The 21,513-nt window shown below is 45.7% G+C and overlaps 2 protein-coding genes across 2 annotated transcripts in view; both read left to right on the forward strand.

The window, feature by feature from the left end:
* LOC141078137 (uncharacterized) overlaps positions 1-21,513 on the forward strand; it is a 192,143-nt gene that overhangs the window by 113,219 nt on the left and 57,411 nt on the right. Inside the window, exons 6-9 of the mRNA XM_073564968.1 lie at positions 8,903-9,052; positions 9,182-9,361; positions 9,445-9,568; positions 9,652-9,749. Of these exons, the coding sequence (XP_073421069.1) occupies positions 8,903-9,052; positions 9,182-9,361; positions 9,445-9,568; positions 9,652-9,749 (552 nt within the window). The remainder of the gene's footprint in view (positions 1-8,902; positions 9,053-9,181; positions 9,362-9,444; positions 9,569-9,651; positions 9,750-21,513) is intronic.
* On the forward strand, positions 9,959-17,811 carry LOC141078140 (uncharacterized). The gene is made up of 2 exons (XM_073564971.1): positions 9,959-10,038; positions 15,881-17,811. The coding sequence occupies exon 2, from the start codon at positions 16,033-16,035 to the stop codon at positions 16,987-16,989; it is 957 nt and encodes a 318-aa protein (XP_073421072.1). The 5' UTR covers positions 9,959-10,038; positions 15,881-16,032; the 3' UTR covers positions 16,990-17,811.

The following is a 21,513-nucleotide window of genomic DNA, read 5'->3' on the forward strand; positions in this document are numbered from 1 at the left end:
ACTTGCAATGGATCCCATTGTGGAAGCAATAAGGAGAGATCAGAATATCCTGGGCCCTGAGAATATGGGAGACCAATATAAAGTCAGCCTCTTTGCGGATGATCTCCTGCTAACATTAATACGTCCCCACACTACACTCCCTCACTTGTTTTCTCTCCTTCACGAATTTGAGAAGATCTCAGGGTTAAAGTTTAACATTGATAAATCCAAAGCATTATTTGTACATTTTCCTAAGACAGAGCAAACTAATATAGCCTCCCATTTTGGGTTTATAGACAAAGAACATTATCTAACATATCTGGGTATCAACTTAACAGCCAACAGGTCAACTCTGTTTAGGTGGAATTACACTCCACTGATCCAAAACTTCCAGAGGCACCTGGATAGATGGGCTTCCTCAAAGTTATCCTGACCCGGCAGAACACATGCATTAAAAATGGTGTCACGGCCTCGCTTCTTATATCTATTTAGGTCCCTCCCAATTATGGTACCAGCCAGAATGTTCACTCATTTACACTCTACGATGTCTAAGTTTCTTTGGCTCAGAAAACAACCCAGAATTGTGCAAAAACTGATGTTCCATCACAGAAAAGAAGGGGGTTTATCCCTCCCTAATTTTACACTTTATTACAAGTCGGCACAAATAAGTGCGTGTTCATATCCCAATAGTCCGAGATGGGTTATTCTGGAATCATTTCTCTCCAAACCATTCTCTTTATCAGGCCTAATGTGGACCACAGACCGACTTCCACAGGGGTTAATGAATGTGGCTCCTTTTACAGTCCTCTCGTTGCTTCTTTGGAGGTAAGTCCGGTTAAATATAACTTACAATCAAGCCCTTCTCCCCTGACAGCTATATTACAAAACCCCATGTTCCCGCCAGGCCTTGAGCCACAAATTTTTTCTTGGTGGTAGCTGAAAGGTATTCATATACTTAAACATTTGTGTTCCCCATTTAATATCTTACTTGACACACAGGAATTTGTTAAAAAATTTGAACCTCCAGTTAGGGAGGTAATGCGACTGAACCAGATCTTCCACGTTGCAAAGCAGATCCTCCCGAGCGGTACTACTCTCAGGGCAACGAGTTTTGAAAATAAATGTTTAAATGACCCTTTGGGCAGGGGAACGATCTCATTGATCTACTATGCTATAAATTCTTCACAAAATGATAAAAAAATTGAAGTATACAGTATGTTACAGTGGGAGGAGGATTTGAGGTTTGAACAGTCAATTGATGAATGGTATCGTAGCTGTGACACCCTATCAAGAGGTAGTCACCAGACTTCCCTTCTTGAGACGTATGTGGTACAGTAAAGGGTTTTTTTACTGGATGTGAGATACATTTCTCCAAGCAGGTTAATGTTTGGCTGGGTTTTTCCCTAAAGACAGGACCTGCAATGATGTCATGGTCACGTGATCAGCCCATGTGATATTTACCTCACTTGTAGGAGGGGTTATGGGCTATGTAATGGAGGTTGGTGTTTGGCACATGGTGAGTGTGTGTCTGGAAGTTACAGGAGCTTGGCTAGACTTAGCATGAACTTGTATACAGGATCCCCATGCTGCAGGACTATAGCAGGAAGACTCTCAACAACCCTGGGAATGGCACCTGGCGGATGCCGCAAACCTGGAAGCCACTTAGTTAAGCCCATCCCGTGCAAGGGGTGAGTCTGGGACCAGTGGTTCTCCAAGCTGGAGTATATTTATGTTTTTCCTTACTTTCTGTTAATCTCCTGTTTGCAATGTGACATTAAACTTGGACTTTAAGCCTGTGTGTTGCCTCGTTACTGCAGCCCTGCCATTACCTACAAGAGTGATTCCCTACAATTGGTGGAGAATGCGGGCAAACGCAGTGAGGCCAGGCTGTTTTTCTTATTTTTGATTTGTACCCCAGCCTATGTCCTGGGTGAAACGAATGGCACAGACCCAGGCGGGGAACTTTCCAGAAATGGAGGCCACGGTAAAATCGCTCATAGAGGCCATGCGACAGCAGCAGCAGGTTATGCAGCAGCAGGCTACACAGCAGAAGCAGGCTATGCAGCAGCAGCAGGAGGTCATGCGGCAACAGCAGCAGGAGGCCATGCGACAGCAGGCTATTCAGCAGCAGGCTATGCAGCAGCAGCAGGAAACCAATCAGACATTGATACAGCATATCACGACAGCGCAGACAAAAGGAACTAACCGGGGAATCTATGATGTCCTGAAAGTGGTTCGTACAGCGGTTTTCAAAATGGAGAAGTCAGACGATGTGGAGGCGTACCTGGAGATGTTCGAAGGAGTCGCTGAGAGAGAAGCTACCCCGGACCAGTGGGCAGAAATCTTCACTCCGTTTCTAGCCCCAGGACCTTTGAAAGTGTATCAGGACCTACCCACGCAGCAAAGAGCGGACTACACGGTCGTCAAGGGTCGTCAAGGCACGTCTTGGGGTAAATGTGTTAGTTCAGGCGCAGCGGGTACACCAGTGGGAGTTTACCCCCTCCAAGCTGGCTCGGTCCCAGTATTACGACCTGATGCACCTGTTGCGAAAGTGGTTGCAGCCTGAGGTGTTGTCCCCCACGGCCATGCTGGACCACATAGTGACTGATAAGTTTTGGAGGGCATTGCCCCCCCCTCCAGACATGGGTCAGACAGGCATCCCCTACTAATGCCATGCAGATGATAGACCTCACAGAAAGAGCTACAGGGAGGGACTCCCCAGAAGGTAACAGGAAGATTCCCTAAGTCTCCACCCTTTGTTCGGTGAACGGAGCCCAGGAAGGCAGCTCAGGACTTATCTGGGGAAGTAAGGAAGGAGCCTCATAATCATATGAGAGCTTATTGCCCCCACCTGGCTGAGCCCATGGACACAAACTTTGGGTACCGCCAATCTCACTATGCCGAACCAATGTGTGCAATGGGCACCCCGAAAGGTCCCAATATGGAACATTTGTGTCGGGTTGAAATGGAAGGCACCCCGGCTGTGGCCCTATTGGACTCAGGGAGTCTTATAACCCTGGTACGAGCCAGCTGGATACAAACCAGAGAGTATACGGGTCGGAAAATAGGGGTGTTGTGTATATGGGGACTTAAAAGACTATCCCACCACACTAGTGGTGATAAACACACCAGCGGGAAGGCAGTGCCACAAGGTGAGGGTTGTGACTAATCTGCACTATGAAGTGATAATTGGAAGAGACTTTCCTTTAGTATCTGTGATGTGTTCATCTGTTGTCCCACCCACGGAGCAACTGCCAGCACCAGAGGCAACCAGGTTACATTCTCCAGAAGTAGGGCATGAACCTGGTGGCCCGGAGGAAGAAGTGCTGGCGGTAGGGGTAACCTTCCCTTCGGTGGAGGAGTGGAAGAATTCTCCCATAGAAGTATTGGCTGGAGAGGTGGAAGACTTCCCGCCAGGACCCGAGTTGTCAGACTTGAATGTAACAGGTGATAATTTTGGTACGGTGCAACTCCGAGACCCTACTTTGGCCCGGGCCAGAGAAAATTAACTGTTTGTTAATGGGGAACCTCAACAATCTGGGGCAGCTACAGTGTTGCCACGCTTTGAGCTGAACCAAGATTTGTTGTAACAAGTGGAGAAAATACGTGGGGAAATGGTAGAACAGTTACTGGTACCTCAGGCATATCGTAGGCTGGTAATGGACTTAGCGCATGCACATGTACTTGGGGGCATTTGGGCCAAAAGAAAACCCTAGACCAAATTCTGCAGCGGTTCTACTGGCTAGGGGTCCTTGAAGAAGTTAAACGGTACTGTAATTCCTGTCCAGTGTGCCAGGTAAGCAGTCCCCAGCCTCACTTTCGGAGTCCCTTTCGGAGTCCCTTGGTGCCTTTACCAATCATAGAGGTACCCTTCGAAAGAGTGGCAATGGATCTGGTCGGGCCTCTCAATAAGTCGGCAAAGGGACACCAACACATCTTGGTAGTTCTAGATTATGCTACCTGATATCCTGAGGCCATTCCTCTGCGCCACACATCAGCTAAGCTTATAACAAAGTAACTCATGGGTATGTTTTCGTGGGTGGGAATTCCTCAATAAATTAATAACAGAACAAGGAACCCCCTTTATTTAAAAAATTATGAAGGAACTCTGCCGTTTGCTAAATGTTAAACAGTTGCGCACATCGGTCTATCATCTCCAAACAGATGGTCTGGTAGAAAGAGTCAATAAGACGCTGAAGAACATGTTAAAAAAAGCAGTTTCCAAAGATGGGAAGGACTGGGATCTCTTATTGCCATATTTGTTGTTTGCAGTGCGGGAGGTGCCTCAGGCATCTACGGGGTTCTCGCCCTATGAACACTTGTACGGCAGACATCCACGGGGCTTACTCGATATAGCCAAAGAGGCCTGGGAGAACCAACCTACCCGCCACAAAAGTGTGATAGAACATGTTGCAAAAATGCAAGACAGAATGGAGACAGTCCTATACTTAGTCCGGGAACATATAGAGGCAGCACAACAGTCACAGAGTCGGGTCTATAACCGGGAGGCTCGGGTAAGAACCTTTAGCCCTGGGGATCGGGTGTAGGTACTTGTGGCTACTGTAGATAGCAAATTTCTTGCAAGGTGGCAGGGACCCTACGAGATCATTGAAAGGGTGGGGCCAATAGAAAACAAGGTACACCAGCCAGGACGGAGAAAGCCAGAACAGGTTTACCATGTAAATTTGCTTAAACCATGGAAAGATAGGGAAAGCCTTGGTGGGGATAGTCTGCTGCCTTCGTTTCAGATGGAGAAGGCTCCATCACCTCGGGGCAAGGCAGGAGAAGCCAAACCCGCAGTCAAAATTGCAGACTCTTTGTCTCCTAGACAATTTCAGGAGGTCCGGGAGGTCATTAGTCTAAATACAGATGTCTTTTCGGAGCTCCCCAGACGCACCTCCCTAATCCAACATGACATTGTCACGGAGCCACAGGTCAAAGTCCGACTAAAGCCATATCGGGTGCCTGATGCCCAGCGACAAGCCATCTCGGAAGAGGTAAAGACTATGCTACAGTTAGGGGTCATAGAAGAGTCCCAAAGTGAGTGGGCCAGTCCAATAGTCCTAATATCCAAGCCTGATGGGTCGCTAAGATTCTGTAATGATGTTAGAAAACTTAATGACATATCAAAGTTTGTCGCCTACCCTATGCCTTGGGTTGACGAGTTGATAGAGCGATTTTGGCAGGCACGGTATTTTACAACTCTGGACCTCACAAATGGTTATTGGCAGGTACCTCTAACAGAGGCGGCGAAGGAAAAAACGGCTTTTGTAACACCCGAGGGGCTGTTCCAGTATAAGGTGTTACCCTTTGGATTGCATGGCGCACCAGCAACGTTCCAGCGATTAATGGATATTGTTCTCTGTCCCCATCGCCGTTATGCCTCAGCCTATCTAGACGATATTATTGTGTACGGCACTGACTGGGAAAGTCACTTAGACTCTCTGCGACAAGCAGGGCTAACTGCCAACCCAAAGAAGTGTTCCATAGGGTTGGAGGAAGCTCGGTACTTGGGTTACGTCATTGGGAGAGTTCTCAAGCCTCAAGTAAACAAAGTGGAGGCAATTCAGAACTGGCCCCGTCCCCTCACAACAAAACAGGTAAAAGCCTTTTTAGGTTTGGTGGGATATTACAGGCGGTTCATTCCCAACTTTGCAACCCTGTCTGCGCCTTTAACAGACTGCTTAAAAGGGAGGAAATCTGTGATGGTCCACTGGAATGATCAGTTAGAGGAGGCCTTTACAAAGTTAAAAGGGATACTGTGTGGTACACCAGTCCTGATCACTCCAAATTTCAAAAAAGAGTTTGTTGTGCAGACGGATGCCTCTGAGATAGGGCTCGGGGCCGTCCTGTCCCAGTAGGAAGAGCATCCCGTTAGTTTCCTAAGCCGGAAGCTTACCCCAGCTGAAACTAGGTACAGTATTGTGGAGAGAGAGTGACTGGCCATTAAGTGGGCACTGGAGTCATTGTGCTACTATTTGCTGGGGAGAACATTTCGGTTGGTGACAGATCATTCACCTCTTACGTGGATGAGTCAAGCTAATGAGAGGAATGCCCGAGTCACCAGGTGGTTCTTGTCCCTGCAGAATTTTAAATTTTCAGTAGAACATCGGACAGGCAGACTACAGGGGAATGCAGATGCCGTGTCCAGAGTTCACTGTATGTCATGTGTCCACCCCCTTAGGGTTGAACATAGGAGGGAGGTATGTGGTACAGTAAAGGGTGTTTTATTGGATGGGAGATACATTTCTCCCAGCAGATTAATGTTTGGCCGGGTTTTTCCCTAAAGACAGGACCTGCGATGATGTCATGGTCACGTGATCATCAGCCCATGTGATGTTTACCTCACTTGTAGGAGGGGTTATGGGCTATGTAATGGAGGTTGGTGTTTGGCACAAGGTGAGTGTGTGTCTGGAAGTGACAGGACCTTGGCTGGACTTAGCCTGAACACGTACACAGGATTCCCGTGCTGCAGGACCAGAGCAGCAAGACTCTCAACAACCCTGGGAATGGCATCTGGCGGTTGCCACGGACCTGTCAGCCACTTAGTTAAGCCCGTCTCGTGCAAGTGGTGAGTCTGGGACCAGTGGTTCTCCCAGCTGGAGTATATTTCTGTTTTTCCTTACTTTCTGTTAATCTGCTGTTTACAACGTGACATTAAAACACTGAAATTGGACTTTAAGCCTGTGTGTTGCCTCGTTACTGCAGCCCTGCCACTACCTACAAGAGCGAATCCCTACACCTCCTTAAAACTATTGTACAGAGTCTATTATGTACCGGAAAAAATTCACAGCATTTTTCCTAGAATCTCGGGAGACTGTTTTAGGGGCTGTGGAATATCTGGTGACATGAGACATATTTGGTGGTCTTGTACGGTGGTTTCTGGGCTTTGGGAGAAGGTGAAGCGTCTGATAGCACAGATGTATGGTGGACCGGTTGATCTGGAACCTTTTACCCTTTTACTGGGAACCAGGCCTTCCCGGCTTCCAGAAAGATTTCAGAAGCTAGTAAACTACTTATGTATGGCCACTAAAATCCACATTGTGGCAAAGTGGAAGTCGCCCTCACTGCCAATATCTATGGTGAAAGAGAAGATGAACGACATTATGTTACTCTCATTTGTGGCCCCAGCGTTTCTTGTAGAATAAATCCCTTTCTCACACAGTCCTGTAGTAATGACTTTGTTCTCACGTTTTGTAGGAGGGTTCGTCTGACTCCATCTTATGTTATCAGTATAAGTGCGAGAGATGAGAGACCGACGACCGCAGTTTTACCGTGTGCGTCCGGCGTCAGTTCTACAGTGTGAGAGATGCGGGGTCTGTGACTGAAGCTGGGGGTATACGGGTGTATACAGCATACACAGGGGGGTCTGTGACCGAGGCTGGGGGTATACGGGTGTATACAGTGTACACACAGGGGTCTGTGACCGAAGCTGGGGGTATACGGGTGTATACAGCATACACGGAGGGGTCTGTGACAGAAGCTGGGTGTATACGGGTGTATACAGCATACACAGGGGGGTCCGTGACCGAAGCTGGGGGTATACGGGTGTATACAGTGTACACAGAGAGGTCTGTGACCGAAGCTGGGGGTATACGGGTGTATACAGCATACACAGGGGTCTGCGACCAAAGCTGGGGGTATACGGGTGTATACAGCATACACAGGGGTGTGTGACCAAAACTGGGAATATACGAGTGTATACAGAGTAAACAGGAGTCTGCGACCGAAGCTGGGGGTATATGGGTATATACAGTGTACACTGAGGGGTCTGTTACCGAAGCTGGAGATATACGGGTGTATACAGCATACACTGAGGGGTCTGCGACCGAAGCTGGGGGTGTACAGAGTAGACAGAGGGGTCCACACAAACGTGGTTTCGCTCCGTACACCTCGTACACACACGGCTCCGCTCCGTACACCTCGTACACACGCAGCTCTGCTACATCCACCCTGTAAACCCCTCCTGACCCCACACATAAACTTCCCCTCATCCAGCACCATGACAACCAGCACAGCAGAGTCCTGCACACACTGAGGCCCCTGATCATGTGACCCCTGACTCCTCCCCTCCTGTGACCTCATCACAGGTCCTGTGCGCACAGAGCAGCTGTAGAAATCTCCGGCCTCGGGGGTCTCACCAGACTTCGCTCTTTTCTTGCAGGGGCCGCAGTGGATTTCATCCTGGATCCATAGAGCTGAATAGAGGAGCGATGTTCCTTCACTCTGATGGGAATTGATGGTGACGTTTGTCCAACATCCACGTTACTGAGTAAATCCCCCCAGGACTGCAGCCGGTAAAGACCCCGATATCCACAGGTGTCCCCTCTAATTGGGGGAAAGGGATAGAAAAGCCTCTTATCCCGAGGGGAAACCCTGTACATGGAGACATCGGCCTCAGATCTCTCCTGTCCTGTTCTTCCAGAAAAGCCTCAAACTTCTGTGTGTGACTCAGAGCTGAGATCTAACGGGAGAGAAGATTCCAGTGCGGGGAAGACGGGAAACCTTCATATAGACGGCCGGTGGGGATGGAGGCAGTGACCGACTCTGGCCACATCTGTCTCTAGAGCCGCAGTAGAAGATGAAGATGTCGTCCTCATCATGAAGGAGTTATTTCTCATGTCGCGTGTAATGAATCTCTCCTGCAGTATTGCTAATGCCGATTCCAGTGTCGGTAATGAGACGAGAATTAGCGTTATGGAAGATGAGTCTATGAGGAACGTGTTCAGCTGCCGACTCCGAGGAGGAAACTGCTTGTTGTCTGTGGCCTAAATATATAGGTTTTATTAGTAGATGTCAGGGGAGAAAACTAAACCCTGTAAGATAATAAATCTCCTCATATGTTTCCCTTATTATCTCCAGTAATTGTATTATTACACAGGATTCTTATGATGTTACATCGGATCATCTTCTTCTCATTCAGGTCTCTACAATATCGGATCCTCTCAGTGAAGATCTTCTACAGAAGAGAATTTTCCTGATTTACCCATCAAGGATGGATATGGACAGAGACAAGATGGCGGAGAGGATGTTACACCTCACCCTAGAGATCCTCTTCCGTCTCACTGGAGAGGTGAGAGATTCTGATGACGTCACATTACATCATTCTTATCTATGGGAATAACAGATGGACAGAACTGGAGAGGTGAGGACTCTGGAAATGTCTGTAGTGAGATTTATTACTGTGTCTCTCCATAACCAGGATTACACAGTGGTGAAGAAGACCTCTAGTGATCGCTGTCAGGACCCTGTGTCTGAGGGATGGGGAAGACCCCTGAGCCCAATCACGGGGCCTCCACTTCACCCCCTGATCCATGAGGACATCAATGACCAGAAGATCCTAGAACTCACCTACAAGATGATTGAGCTGCTGACTGGAGAGGTGACACTGCTGGGAATGCTGGGACATTATATAGTAACACTATGAAGGGATCGGGAGGATGACGGTATCATTGTATGTGTCAGGTTCCTATAAGGTGTCAGGATGTCGCTGTCTATTTCTCTATGGAGGAGTGGGAGTATTTAGAAGGACACAGAGATCTGTACAAGAACGTCATAATGGAGGTTCCCCAGCCCCTCACATCACCAGGTAATAGACAGGACTAAATACACACGGCCTATAATTATCTGTATGTAGAGAATGAATTCAGTCCCTGTATGTGTTTCTTCCAGATCTATCCAGTAAGAGGACAACACCAGAGAGATGTCCCCGTCCTCTTCTTCCACAGGACTGGAAACAAGAAGATCCCAGTGCTCCTCAGGATCATCAGGTAGATGGAGAGAAGGTGTCAGGAGAACTCCCCTATGATGTGTAGACGGCTGTGAAGGTCTTGTGCTCAGTCTTGTTTTATCCACCAGTATTATATGTTTTATACTTGTGTGATGAGAACGGTGGAGATGGCAGGATTAGAGCTGATCATAGATGGGACTTCTCCATCTGTCGGTGACTTTTACAATATTTGTTTCAGGGTGAAGATCTGACCCATATTAATACTACAGACACATATGTGAGGGGTGATGAGCGGTGTAAAGAGGAGATTCCCACATATGACTACCCAGGTGAGTAGTAACCACTGAATGCAGAGAAGTCACAGATTCCTCTCAGTCACCGGCTGTGGCTGCTTTATCGGTGGTGTAGTCCGGCCGTATTACCATGATCACCATTTTGTCTCTAGACCACAACATTCTCCTCCACCCAAAACTGTTCACATGACTTTGGGCAGTGAAAGCCCTTTTCTATAGAACTTACAACCAATTACGTTGTTTCTGATCCTAAGGAATTCAGATTACTGCACAATCTCTCCTGAAATGGGAGCAATATTATTTTCTCTAATCTTCTGCTCAGGATCCATAGTAGCTCCAATGGTCCACCATAAATGAGGGCAACTCTGGTTTACTGTTGTGTAATCTGTATTTGTAGTTTTCAGTGAATGAGATTCTCGTGCTCTGGGGCGGGGCTGTGGGTGGGGCTGTGGGCAGGGCTTTATGTGGTGCTCTGATTACATATTCATCTGTATTGGCCTATGACAGGTCGCTGACCCCTCACTGACCTGCCCCCATTATTACATAATGCATGTAATAGCATTGATATTATTGGTGATAATGCCTATAATATTGTGGCTATTGTGAGGCTTAGAAAGAAATTACATCCAGTAAAATGTCACCGGTGATGGCGGCGCCTGCGCAGTAGCCTCTATATCAACTATATCAATTTTTTTTTTCATTAGGAAGTTATAAGGGTTAAAAGTTGACCAGCGATTTCTCATTTTTACAACAAAATTTACAAAACCATTTTTTTAGGGACCACCTCACATTTGAAGTGAGTTTGGGGGTCAATATGACAGAAAATACCCAAAAGTGACACCATTCTAAAAACTGCACCCCTCCAGGTGCTCAAAACCACATTCAAGAAGCTAATTAACCCTTCCGGTGCTTCACAGGAATGAATGGAATATGGAAGGAAAAAATAAACATTTACTTTACTTTTCCATTAGACCTATTTTTTTTTTTTCACTTTCGCCAGGGTAAAAAGAGAAAATGGACTATACATTTTGTTTTGCAATTTCTCCTGAGAATGCTGATACCTCATATGTGGGGGAAATCTACTGTTTGGGCGCGCGGCAGGGCTCAGAAGGGAAGGCGCGCCATTTGATTTTTTGAATGTAAAATCTACTGTAATAATTAGCGGTTGCCATGTTGCGTTTGAAGAGCCCCTGATGTGTGTAACCAGTGGAAACCCCCAACAAGTGACCCCATTTTGGAAACTAGACCCTTTAGGGAACTTATCCAGATGTGTGTTGAGCACCTTGAACCCATAGGTGCTTCACAGAAGTTTATAACATGGCGCCATGCAAATAAAAAAATAATAATATTTTTCACAAATCTTTAGCTCCATATTTTGCATTTTCATAAGGGGAACAGGAGAAATTGCTCCATACAATTTGTTGTGCAATTTCTCCTGAGCTCGCCGATACCCCATATGTGGGAGAATACTACTGTTTGGGCGCATGGCAGAGCTTGGAAGGGAAGGAGCGACATATTGGAGAGCAGATTTTGCTGGAAGTGTTTGTGGGTGACATGTCACATTGTCAGAGCCCCTGAGGTGCCAGAACAGCATAAGCCCCCAAAAGTGACTGCATTTTACCAAATACTTCCCTGAATGAATTCTTCCAGTGGTGCAGTGAGCATACTGACCCCACAGCTGTTCCATAGAAAATTATACCTTTGGACAGTGAAGAAAAAATAATTACTGTATTTTTCGGACTATAAGACGCACCCCAAATTTTCAAAAGGAAAATAGGGGAGAAAAATGTGCATAATGGGGGTCCGTCTTACATCCGAATTCAGCTTACCGGTGGTCCAGGCTGGTGCGGTGGCCTCCAGAAACTCCCATTCCAGGCTGGTGTGGCAGCAGTGCTCTGTGCTTGGGTGGAAGTGCTCTGCGCTGGGTCGGCAGCGCTGCACCTGTGGCGGCGGCAGCGCTCTGTGCTGGGGCAGCGGCACTCTGTGCTGCGTGGGGGGCTTTTCAGCCATTTTGTCAAAGCCTTAGGCCCCTGCAGCTCCATTGATGTGATGGCCTCCGGGAGAATGGCAGCTGGGGGCGGCACATGCTCAGATTTAGATCTCGGCAACGAGATCTCGGGGCAAGATCTGAATCTGAGCATTCGCCGTTCACAGCGGCCATTTTTCTGGAGACCACCGCATCACAGCAATGGAACTGTGTGGGTCTCTGGACTTTGACAAAATTCCAGTGGAGCCCTCCAGGAAGCACAGAGCGCCGCCGCCACAGCATTTGTAAGTATATTCCTACTATAAGACGCATCCCCATTTCCCCACAAAATTTTTTGGCAAAAAGTGCGTCTTATAGTCCTAAAAATATGGTACATTTTTATCACTAAAATGTTGTTTTAACCCCAGATATTACATTGGAAATTAGGTAGATAGGTAAATGGTCACTACACCCATAGATGAATTCACAGAGGAGTGTCATTTCTAATTCCCAGAGGGGTGTCATTTCTAAAATGGGGTCACTTCAGGAGGATTCTGCTGTTGTGGCACTTTGGAGAGACGCTAAGTGCCAGAACAAGAGAATCCCCCTGAAGTGACCCCATTTTGGAAATGACACCCCTCTGGGAATTCATCTATGGATATAGTGACCATTTTCACTACATGGATGATTTCCAGAAACACGTAGTGGAAGTTTCAGAGCAAAAATTGCAAAAATGTCATTGTAGTGCCCAATATATTGTGCCCAGCTTGTGTCTCTGGAGACCTCCCCCCACCTACCCCCGGAAATTGTTAAGTCAGCTCTACTCAAATGTGTCTGTCACTAAATAAACCAAATGCTTGAATGGCAAAACAGTTCAAAAATGTGGTTCTGTGTGGAAGATTGTAAAGCCGTCATGGAGGCATAAGGCTGGCAGTGATGGGCATTGTGGGTAATAATAGCGGGGATCATGCCTCATTCCTCTCTAGGAACATACACGACATCTTCTCTGGGGGTTCTTTCTTGTTTCAGTTACTGGGATGAGTGCAATAAAATGTCGCTCAGTGAGTCTTCTCACATCTTCAGATTCTAAAGGATTGTCAGGGACAAAATTTTCAAAAACAAGATTTTCAGTGACCTTTTCCTGATAATCAAGGAAAGTATCTGCATTTCTGGCTTTTTTGTATAACACAAAATAATTATATGTGGCCACCTGAAACAAATACATGACTAACTTTTTATACCAGATCTATGATTTTCTTGATACCTGGTATGGCTGTAGAACCTGATCTGCAAGGTCCACACCCCCATATATTTGTTGTAGTCAATGACAGACACAGGTTTTGGAGTATTGGATCCCTGTTGGTCTGCAGTGGTCCTTGTGGCATCTGTGTGGATCGAGCTCAGGATAAAAATATTTTTTTTATCCTTATACTTAATGGCAAGCAGCTCTCCATTGTGTAAAGCCCCTGACTGCCCCTTTCGGAAATTTTCTTTGACCAATCATTGTGGAACCCCCTGATGGTTTTTGCGACTGGTCCCACAAGCCCCTATGTTATGTTCAACCAGACTTTTAAATAGGGGTATGCTGGTGTAGTAGTTGTCAACATACAGATTGTAGCCGTTTTGTAAAAAAAAAAGGCTCAAAACCATTTTCCAGACGTACCCCAATAAGTAGGGCCTCCTGGTGGGTTTAGTTCGCTGTCTTTCCCCTCATAAATGTGAAAAGCTGATGTGTATCCGGTTGAACTCTCGCACATTTTATAGAGCTTTATTCCGAACCTTGCCCTCTTAAAAGGAATAAATTGCTTGAGGTGTAGTCTTCCCTTGAATTTTACAAGGGACTCATCAATGGAAATGTTTTCTGTTCGGGTGTAGAGCTTTAAGAACTTTTCTGTCAAGTTTCCGATGATGGGTCTGACTTTGAATAGTCTGTCGTGTTCTGGGGCATTTCTGGGCAGGCACTGACTATTGTGATTAAAATGCCAAAACCTCATGAGCATCTCATAACGGGTCCTAGGAAGAACGGCAGGAAACATAGGGGTGGCTTGGACAGGCCGGTTGGACAAATAGGACCGAATGCTCGTTTTTTAACAAGCCCCATAGTGAATGTAAGACCTAAAAATGTTTTCATTTCTAGGATATTAGTTGGTGTCCATAAATTTGACCTAGCATAATAGGATTGTGGATTCTGGCTGATGAATTGGGACACATCTGGGAAATGCTACATCAAGAGGCAAAACCCTTGGACATTGGTGTGCGCCAATTCACGAGCACTAGGGACAGCGCTAGTACTGGGCATTGTTCCCTGAGTTGGAGACATTTCTCCAGAAGCGCTATTTGTCCTTCTTGTTGTACTGGTCCTTGTGTGTGAGGATGGACCAGAATCACTGCTCATTTCTGAGTTATCACTGTCGCTGCTACTAAAGCCCTCGAAATCCACATCGTCATCTGACACTGCACTTTCTTCACTGTCAGAACATAAAAGTGTATAAGCCTCCTCTGCGCTATAATACTGACGGGCCATTTCATTCATTTTTTTTTTTTTCCTGGAAATAGAAAACATTGACGTGACCAAATTATTGGGGAGACAATTGAGAAATGCCTAATTCTTTAGCATAACCCTAACTTTAGAATAAACACTAACTTTAGTCCCAACACTAACCCTAACTATAGCACTAACCCTAACCTGCCTTATCTGTATTGTTACTTTATAGCACAATCGCTGACTGGCACAGCTGTTAGCAGCAGCACTTGTAACACTGTTTCTCCTTTAATCTCTCACTGACAGGAGATCTGAAGAGAAACAGCGTTTTTATGGGGCAGATCGCCCGGGAAAGTTCACTGCTACAACAAACTTTCCTAGTGATTTGTCTCATTGGCTGATGTGATACTGATGTCATAAGGACCTGTACCGATCAGGTCTCAATGAAGTAGGAGGTCACAGGAAGCATTTTGGGGTGGAATCCCCTAGTTATAAGGTACGTGGGGTCCCGATGAGCACAAAACTGCCGACCGTAGACAAACGACTGCGCTGCACAAAGTCCTGCTAGCGCCGGCGTTTATCTACCATTGGCGGTCATGAACCGATTACGTTAAGGCCTATTTCATGAGTTTTAATTGTTTAAAAATTCTGTGGAAGCATGGCTGAAAAGCAATGTCAGACTTTCATTTGTTCATTGTCATAGATTTTTGATTTATTTCTACTTTTGTCAGATTAAAGTTCTGTGACCATTGTGGGTTTATCTGTCATTAAACGAGGGGTACCAACAATTTAGACCACGTGTGTAGGAGGAGTGAGTATTTTGACTCCACAGCCACTTTCTGGAAATTAACACGCAGTGGATGTTGGAGTGAAAATTACACATCTGCCATTTTATTACCCAGCACATAGTGCCCAGATTGTGCTCCAGGAGACACACACCAAAAATTAAGTGGGTTCTTCTCACTATAATATTGCTGAATACAGGGATCCTAAATGTTGTTTGCGCACACTGCAAGACTCCGAAGTGAGAGCGGATTTTGCTGGATTGGTTTATAGAAACTCTGTTGCTTTTCAGCAGCCTTTGAGCCACTAATAGTGTGGGAACCTCTGTTTTTCCATTGACAGATGATGGACCTGAGTGGGGACTTGTTTTTTTTGAGATGAGAATTGGTATTATTTTCGCCTACGTAACACTGATTGGTTTCTTTTTATTTGATATTTGGGAGGCAGAATGAACAAACAGTTGAACACTACACACTACTGGTTCATCCAACAAGGTTTTCTATTAGACTGTGAACTGTCATTGTCTTGGTAATTAATTAAAGTTTTTTACATAGCTTGCCATTTTTATGGACAGTTTAAGTAGAAACGTTCAAAGATATAAAACTCAAGGATATTTTATTAAAAATAATTGTTTTATTTTATTTTAGCAAATGACTGCATCAGGAGATCAGAGGGACAGCTGACATCTTCAACTTTTAAATCTGATGATCTTGAGATCCTACAAGATACAACTGAAGTGATTGCCATTACTCCAGATATACCATCATCTATTCACAGCAAAGATCTGTCATCTGATCCTATGAAACAGGTCCCATCTTGTGATTCATTACTGACTACTAAGAAAAATCAAAGTCACAAAAGAGGCAATATAAAACAAACTGCTCCTAAAGCAAAGAAGTCTTTTTCCTGTTCAGAATGTGGGAAATGTTTTAAACAGAAATGGAATCTTGATATACACCAAAGAACTCACACAGGAGTGAAGCCTTTTTCCTGTTCAGAATGTGGGAAATGTTTTAACCGGAAAGGGAATCTTAATGAACACCAAAGAACTCACACAGGAGAGAAGCCTTTTTCCTGTTCTAAATGTGGGAAATGTTTTGCACATAAATCACTGCTTGTTACTCACCATAGAGCTCACACAGGGGAGAAGCCTTTTTCCTGTTCAGAATGTGGGAAATGTTTTGCACGTAAATCACTGCTTGTTACTCACCATAGAACTCACACAGGGGAGAAGCCTTTTTCCTGTTCAGATTGTGAGAAATGTTTTAAACAGAAATGGGATCTTGATATACACCAAAGAACTCACACAGGAAAGAAGCCTTTTTCCTGTTCAGAATGTGGGAAATGTTTTAAACAGAAATGGAATCTTGATATACACCAAAGAACTCACACAGGAGAAAAGCCTTTTTCCTGTTCAGAATGTGGGAAATCTTTTAACCAGAAAGGGAATCTTAATGAACACCAAAGAACTCACACAGGAGAGAAACCTTTTTCCTGTTCTAAATGTGGGAAATGTTTTGCACATAAATCAGTGCTTGTTACTCACCATAGAGCTCACACAGGTGAGAAGCCTTTTTCCTGTTCAGAATGTGGGAAATGTTTTGCACGTAAATCACTGCTTGTTACTCACCATAGAACTCACACAGGGGAGAAGCCTTTTTCCTGTTCAGATTGTGGGAAATATTTTAACTGGAAAGCGCTTCTTGTTAGACATCAGAGCAGTCACACAGAGGAGAAGCCTTTTTCATTTTCTTAATGTGGGAAATATTTTACTTGGAAATCAACTGTTAATAAACATCAGAGACGTCACATAAAGAAGAAGCCTTTTTTATGTTCATAATGTTGATATAGTTTTAACGGCGAGTACTCTGGCAGCTGTGCTCTGCTTGTGAGCAACGCATTATGTCCCTGCCATGTGCTGCTTACAAGCATAAAGCAGTTGCTGGTATCAGAGCAGGATTCAGCAAGGGAGTGCCGGGTAGGTAAGTGTAATGCTTTTTTTTAAAGTTTTGTGATGGGGCCATGGATACCAGGATGGGGGCCAATTATAAGGATTGAGCTATGCATTCCAGGACTGGAATGGGGGGCCAGTCATACCCGAATAGTGATGGTGCCCTGCATACCAGGATAAGGATGGGGGCCATGCATACTACGATGAGATGGGGCACTGCATACCAGGAGCGGGATGGGGCCAATCATGCCAGAATAGGGATGGGACCCTGCATACTAGGACAAGATGGGGGCCCTGCATACCAGGATAAGGATGAGGACCATGCATACTATGACAAAATGGGAGCTCTGCATACCAGGATAAGGATGGGGCCATGCATACTAGGATAGGGATGAGGGATCTATGTATACCAAGGTAGGGATGAGGGGGCCATGTGTTATGAATGAGTCACCGGAGGAGGAAAAAACAAAACTGCAAGCTAAGTCCAGAAAACCGGAGAGGTTGGTAGCTAGCGGATTGCAGACCCCTGAGCCTATTCACAACAACTAACAGTAGCCGTGGAGCGTTCCTACGGTGGTCCTAGACGCCTCTTCATAGCTGGAGAACTAAATAAGCCTAAAGAAAGAAAGGGGAAATCTAAACTGCCCCAGAGCAGACCCCAAAGCAATAGCCCCCAACATGTATTGTCAGTGAAAACAGATGAAAACACAAACACAGACAGAAAGACAGGCAGAGCAAACAATGGGGCCCAACTAACTAGATAGGAAAGCACAGAAAAGATGCTGGCTGCAATCCGCAAAAACCCTACCAAAAATGTCTCAACACGTCTGATAGGAAAAACGGCCCTGAAGTCACTAGACTTCAAAATCCCTATATCAGCACTCCGATATATTCTGAAGACAGAGCAAAAGAGATTTGACCGATCAGGGACAAAAATGGAAATTCAGCAGAGCCCCAGCCGGGGCTGGCAGAACACAAAACTAAGCAAATCAGACAAAATCTCATGGAACAATAACAGAGCAAAACTTAGCTTTTGGAGACAGGAACTGAACTGGAGGCCAGAGCTCAGAGCAGAGAAATCACCAGCAACCCTACAAGGCTGCCTTATATCCACTCAGAGATTCCGGATGTCCAATCGCAATCCACCTATTCAGGTGACAGGTTTCTCCCATCCAAATCAGTTTCACCACCTCCTTTCACCAGTAGAGGGAGTTCATCGGACATCAAAGGTGAACGAGAAAATGAGCTCACAACAGTACCTCCCCCTTGAGGAGGGGTCACCGAACCCTCATCCACGCCACCAGGCCAATCAGGATGGGCCTGATGAAAAGCACAAACCAATCTTTCGGCATGAATATCAGATGCAGAGACCCAAGAATTATCCTCCTGGCCATAACCCTTCCACTTAACCAAATACTGGAGTCTCCATCTAGTCAGACGAGAATCCAGTATCTTCTCAACCTCATATTCCACATTACCTTCAACCAATACAGGGTCAGGAGGTGCCACCACAGGAACTACTGGCTCGACAAACCTCTTCAACAGAGACTTATGAAACACGTTATGGATCTTAAATGTAACAGGAAGAGCCAATCGAAAAGAGACCGGATTAAGAATCTCCAAAATCTTGTAAGGTCCAATAAATCTAGGTTTCAACTTTGGAGAAGCCACCTTCATAGAGATATTCTTTGATGACAACCAAACCATATCACCCACCTTAAACCGTGGTCCAATGGTCCTATGCCGGTTGGAAAACCGCTGGGCCTTTTCCTGGGAGAGAGACAACTTATCCACCACTTGGTCCCAAATCTGGTGCATTCTCTCAACCACAGTGTCAACACCTGGACAGGCAGAAGACTCCACCTGCCCTGAAGAGAATAGAGGATGAAACCCAAAGTTACAAAAAAAAAGGTGACATCAAAGTTGCAGAACTATCTCTATTATTTAAAGCAAATTCGGCCAAGGTCAAAAATGAGACCCAATCATCCTGATCAGCAGAGATAAAACATCTCAAATAAGACTCCAAAGTCTGGTTTGTTCTCTCTGTCTGCCCATTGGTCTGAGGGTGAAACGCAGTGGAGAAGGACAACTGAATTCCCAGCTTGGATCAAAAAGTCCTCCAAAATCTAGAGACAAACTAAACTCCTCTGTCAGATATAATGTTTTCAGGAATCCCATGCAAGCGATCCACCTGTTGCAAAAACAAGGGCACCTACTCTGAGGAAGATGGCAACTTAGGGAGTGGTACAAGATGGACCATCTTAGGGAATCTATCACAAATCACCCAGATAACAGTCATTCTCTGAGAGACAGGCAAATCAGAAATAAAATCCATTGAAATATGGGTCCATGGCCTCCTGGGCACTGGCAAAGGCATCAACAACCCACTAGAGCGAGAGCAAGGTTTAGACCGGGACTAAGTCCCACAGGACAGCACAAAATTCCTGATATCAAGAGATAATGCGGGCCACCAAAAAGACCGACTCACCAGATCTCTAGTACCAAAAATACCTGGTTGACCAGCCAATGCGAAGCAATGAACTTCAGACATTACTCTCTTCCTCCACTGGTCAGGAACATACAATTTTCCAATGGGACAACGCTCAGGTTTGTCCTCCTGAAACTCTTCCAGAGCACGTCTCAAATCGGGCGAGATGGCAGTAAGAACTACCCCCTCACCTAAGTTGGTAGCAGGCCTGGTCACAATAGGAGAATCAGCAAAGAAACTCCTAGAGAGGGCGTCTGCCTTGACATTCTTAGCGCCCAGAAGAAAAGAGACCACAGAATCAAAACGTGTGAAAAACAAGGCCCACCTAGCCTGTCTAGGATTCAAGCATTTGGCTGACTCAAGGTAAATCAAATTCTTGTGGTCAGTGAGGACCACGACTTGATGTCTAGCTCCCTCCAACCAATGTCTCCACTCCTCAAATGCCCATTTCATGGCTAACAGTTCCCGATTCCCCACATCATAGTTGCGTTCAGATGGGGAGAACTTTCGGGAAAAGAAAGCACAGGGATTCATTTTAGATGTTACCGGATCTTTTTGGGACAAAACAGCTCCTGCACCAATCTCAGAAGCGTCCACTGTTATGATTGAGTCACCGTAGGAGGCAGACACAAAAATAGAAGCTACGTCCAGAAAACCAGAGAAGTTGGCAACTATCAGATTGCAGACCCCTGAACCTATCAACACAACTAGCAGTAGCCGTGGGGGGTTCCTACGATGCCCTAGACCCCTCGATCACAGCCGGAGCGCTAAATAGCCTAAAGACCGAAAAGGAAATCTAAACTGCCCCAGAGCAGACCCCAAAGTAAAAGGCAGCCCCCAACATATAATGACGGTGAAGCAAGATGAAAAAACACTCACACAGTTAGAAAGATAGGCTGAGCAAACGATGGGGCCCAAGCTAGCTAAACAGAACAGGAAAGGAAGGTTGCTGTCTGCAATCTGCCAAAACCCTATCAAAGACATAAGCCATCAAGCTGATATGAAAAAGACCCTGAAGCAGCTAGGCTTCAAAAACTAAATCAGCACTCAGGTATTTTCAGAAGACAGAGCTAAAGGAATTCAGCACACCCCAGCAGGGAAAGGCAGAAATCCAGAAAAACAAAGCAAAACAAAGTCTAAGCACAAATGCAAAAAGCCGAGCAGAAAACTTAGCTTTAGAGGAGCAGGAATTCAGACTGGTCTCCAAGGATCCCACAGAGAAATCACCCGCAGGGCAGAAGGGCGTCGGCAGCCTTATATCCAGTCAGTAACTCCACTCAGCCAGTCATCATCATCAGACTCAGGTGTTTGATAATCAGGCTCACTACCTTTCTTTACCAGAAGAGGGAGTTCCTCGGGCCTCAGTAGTGAAGGGGAAAATGAACTCACAACAGTACCTCCCCCTTGAGGAGGGGTCACCGAACCCTCAACCATGCCACCAGGGCGATCAGGGTGAGCCCGATGAAAGGCACGCACCAATCTTTTGGCATGAATATCAGAGGCAGAGACCCAGGAATTATCCTCCTGACCATAACCCTTCCACTTAACCAAATACTGGAGTCTCCGTCTAGCCAGACGGGAATCCAGTACTTTCTCTACCTCATATTCCATGTTACCTTCAACCAATACAGGGTCTGGAGGTGCCACCCCCGGAACAACAGGTTCAACAAACCTCTTCAAAAAAGATTTATGGAACACATTATGGATTTTAAATGTGACAGGAAGAGCCGAACGAAAAGAGACCGGATTAATAATCTCCAAAATCTTGTAAGGTCCAATAAATCTAGGCTTAAACTTATGAGAAGCCACCTTCATAGCAATATTTTTTGATGATAACCACA

This window comes from Dendrobates tinctorius, unplaced genomic scaffold (genome assembly GCF_039654945.1).
Source record: "Dendrobates tinctorius isolate UK_male_01 unplaced genomic scaffold, ASM3965494v1 ptg000509l, whole genome shotgun sequence".
In the NCBI taxonomy this organism is placed as follows: Eukaryota; Metazoa; Chordata; class Amphibia; order Anura; family Dendrobatidae; genus Dendrobates; species Dendrobates tinctorius.

What these genes read in the sequence shown, in the direction of transcription:
- LOC141078140 (XM_073564971.1), top strand. Translation starts at nt 16,033, where the DNA reads ATGAAACAGGTCCCATCTTGTGATTCATTACTGACTACTAAGAAAAAT.